The sequence below is a fragment of the Rhopalosiphum padi genome, chromosome 3 (assembly GCF_020882245.1).
Source record: "Rhopalosiphum padi isolate XX-2018 chromosome 3, ASM2088224v1, whole genome shotgun sequence".
NCBI classification, from domain to species: Eukaryota; Metazoa; Arthropoda; class Insecta; order Hemiptera; family Aphididae; genus Rhopalosiphum; species Rhopalosiphum padi.
In genome coordinates, this window is record NC_083599.1 from 40747879 (window position 1) to 40750340 (window position 2462).

Genomic DNA, 2462 nt, shown 5'->3' on the forward strand with positions numbered 1-2462 from the left:
ATCAGTCGCGATAAGTCAACCATCGAAGCAAGTCGTTCGTTAATTGTCGCTCCGTATCTACGTTTTGCTATCGCCTTTTGTATAATGCCGGCGTCGTCTTCGGGCGGCGACGACAATCGTCCGCACGCTCTTAACAATTCAGTCGGTAAAATAAAAAAAGCATCAAATGCTTCCAGACCACACAACACGGATCAGGAATGGACCACCAAGACAAGTAAAAAAGCATCTCAATCTAAGAAGGTATCAACTCCAACTAGCCCTATATCTCCCACTCTACAGCAGATTAAAAATAATCCACCAGTATTAAATATGCCCAACAATACATTCGATTACGACGTTTCGTTATCTCATTCTACTAATGACACGGCCTCTAATAATATGAATATAGATATAGATTTATCGCATTCTACAACCGATCACGCTAATGTTCCCGTTTCCGCAAATACAACATACACCGCTGATATTTCAAACACTAATATAAATTACGATTCCAACGATATACAGTCCTTACGTAATTCCGAACAACTTAATAAATTTTTCTCCGCGGATTATAACGGTCCGTTCACTACCATTGCGGAACATTCAGATATCAACCTAAAAATTGATCACTGGCACCCGTTAAAATATGCAAAAATTTTTTCCACCAATTTCATTGGCATCAACAACATCAAACCAATTGGTCATAAAAAAATCAAAATCACCTTCAATACTAAAGTTTCAGCCAACAACTTTCTCACCTCCCCTCTACTCGCAAACATTGGATTTACAGCATATATTCCATCTACGCTTATCTACTCTTTCGGAATTATCAGAGTCGATAGTTCCCTAACCGAAGAAGATTTCTGGGAAGGACTTGATAACACAGTCCGCGCTATTGCCTTCAAACGCATTTCAATCAAAAAGAATAATGTCCTAACGCCTACTCGTGTTGTGGAAATAAAATTTTTATCCCCCAAAATCCCAGATGCCGTATCAATTTACAACGTCATTTTCAAAATTTCTCCTAGCGTCCGTTCTCCCATACAGTGCAATAACTGTTTGCGATTTGGCCACACGGCTAAATTCTGTCGCAGTAAATCCAAATGCAGCCACTGTGGCTTAAATGACCATTCATTAACTACTTGCCCTTCAATCAACGCAACAGATCCAGTTTGCATCTTCTGTAAACTCCCCCACCTCTCCACTGACCGGAATTGCCAAGAGTGGTCATTCCAAAGGGATGTTAAGAAAATTATGGCTACGGAAAACTTACCCTTCCGCGAAGCAGTCTCTCTCAAGAAAAATAATTACTCCTCAAGTGCATTTAGCTATTCAAATATTGTTAATAAACAGTCTGTGTTAAATCCTTCTCATCAAGTTCCGGATACCTCCACTAACTCTTTCCCCCCGTTAACCTCTCAATCACATTACCACCATACACCTCATAGGAAGTATAACAATCATTCTTCTCACTCTAAACAAAAACAATTTCACGTTCCCAACCAATCTAATTTTTCCCTACCAAATGGGCACTTCATAGATTATGCTAGTAAAAATCGGTCCCAGGATCCCAAACCTCCTCAATTTGACCTAACCTGGGTCAATGCCTTCTGCATCAAACTCTCCGAATCCTTATCCAACTCCCCTAGCCTCTCTCCCTTATCTCCCTCTTCCCTTCAAAACTTAATTGAATCATCCCTTATGTCTTGTCTCTCGATTCCAAAAATCTCCGTTATTTCTTCTAATGGTCAATATTCTACAATGGAATGTTCGTAGTCTTCCTGCAAGACTACCTTCTATCCAACACCTCGTATCTTCCTATAATTGTTCCATAATACTTATTTCTGAGACTTGGTTACTTCCATCCCGTAATTGCTTTATTCCTAATTTTAATTTATTCAGACAAGATCGAGTCGATGGCTACGGGGGCGTCGCAATTGCCGCCCATACCTCACTTAATGTATCTTTAATAGAAATTAAACCCCCCTTAAAACAACTTCTCTTGGAAAATAATATCGATTTAATTGGTCTAAAAATAACAAATATTGACGGTTTACCTAATACATCATTCTGGTCCTGCTACAGTCCAAATGATTCACCTATCCCCTTTGAAGTATGGTACTCTCTCTTCCAACTCACAGATCACAACTCTTTCTTTACAGGTGACTTTAATGCCCATCACCCAGCCTGGGGTTCCACTACGTCCACCAGACGGGGTAACTTAATCTACGATGCGTTGAACTCTTCTAATCTTAATATACTTAATAACGGCTCACCTACGCATGTAGGCAGACCCAACTCAACCAATTCGTGTATTGATTTATCCTTATCCACCCCAAATTTATTCTGGCTTTCAACCTGGCGCATTATAGACGACCCTAACGGAAGTGATCATTTACCTATTATCATATCTGTCAATGTTACAAACCCTAACTCCTTACCAAATAACAGATCTACCTTACCCAATTATCTCTCCCCCAATC

The 2462-nt window shown here is 39.8% G+C and overlaps 1 protein-coding gene across 1 annotated transcript; it reads left to right on the top strand.

Moving 5' to 3' along the window:
* LOC132927134 (uncharacterized) lies at nucleotides 1-1877 on the top strand. The gene has a single exon (XM_060991592.1). The coding sequence runs from the start codon at nucleotides 85-87 to the stop codon at nucleotides 1753-1755; it is 1671 nt and encodes a 556-aa protein (XP_060847575.1). The 5' UTR covers nucleotides 1-84; the 3' UTR covers nucleotides 1756-1877.
* The last annotated feature ends 585 nt before the right edge of the window (nucleotides 1878-2462 follow it).

Excerpts from the sequence above, each read along its gene's own strand:
- LOC132927134 (XM_060991592.1), top strand. The coding sequence starts at position 85 with ATGCCGGCGTCGTCTTCGGGCGGCGACGACAATCGTCCGCACGCTCTT.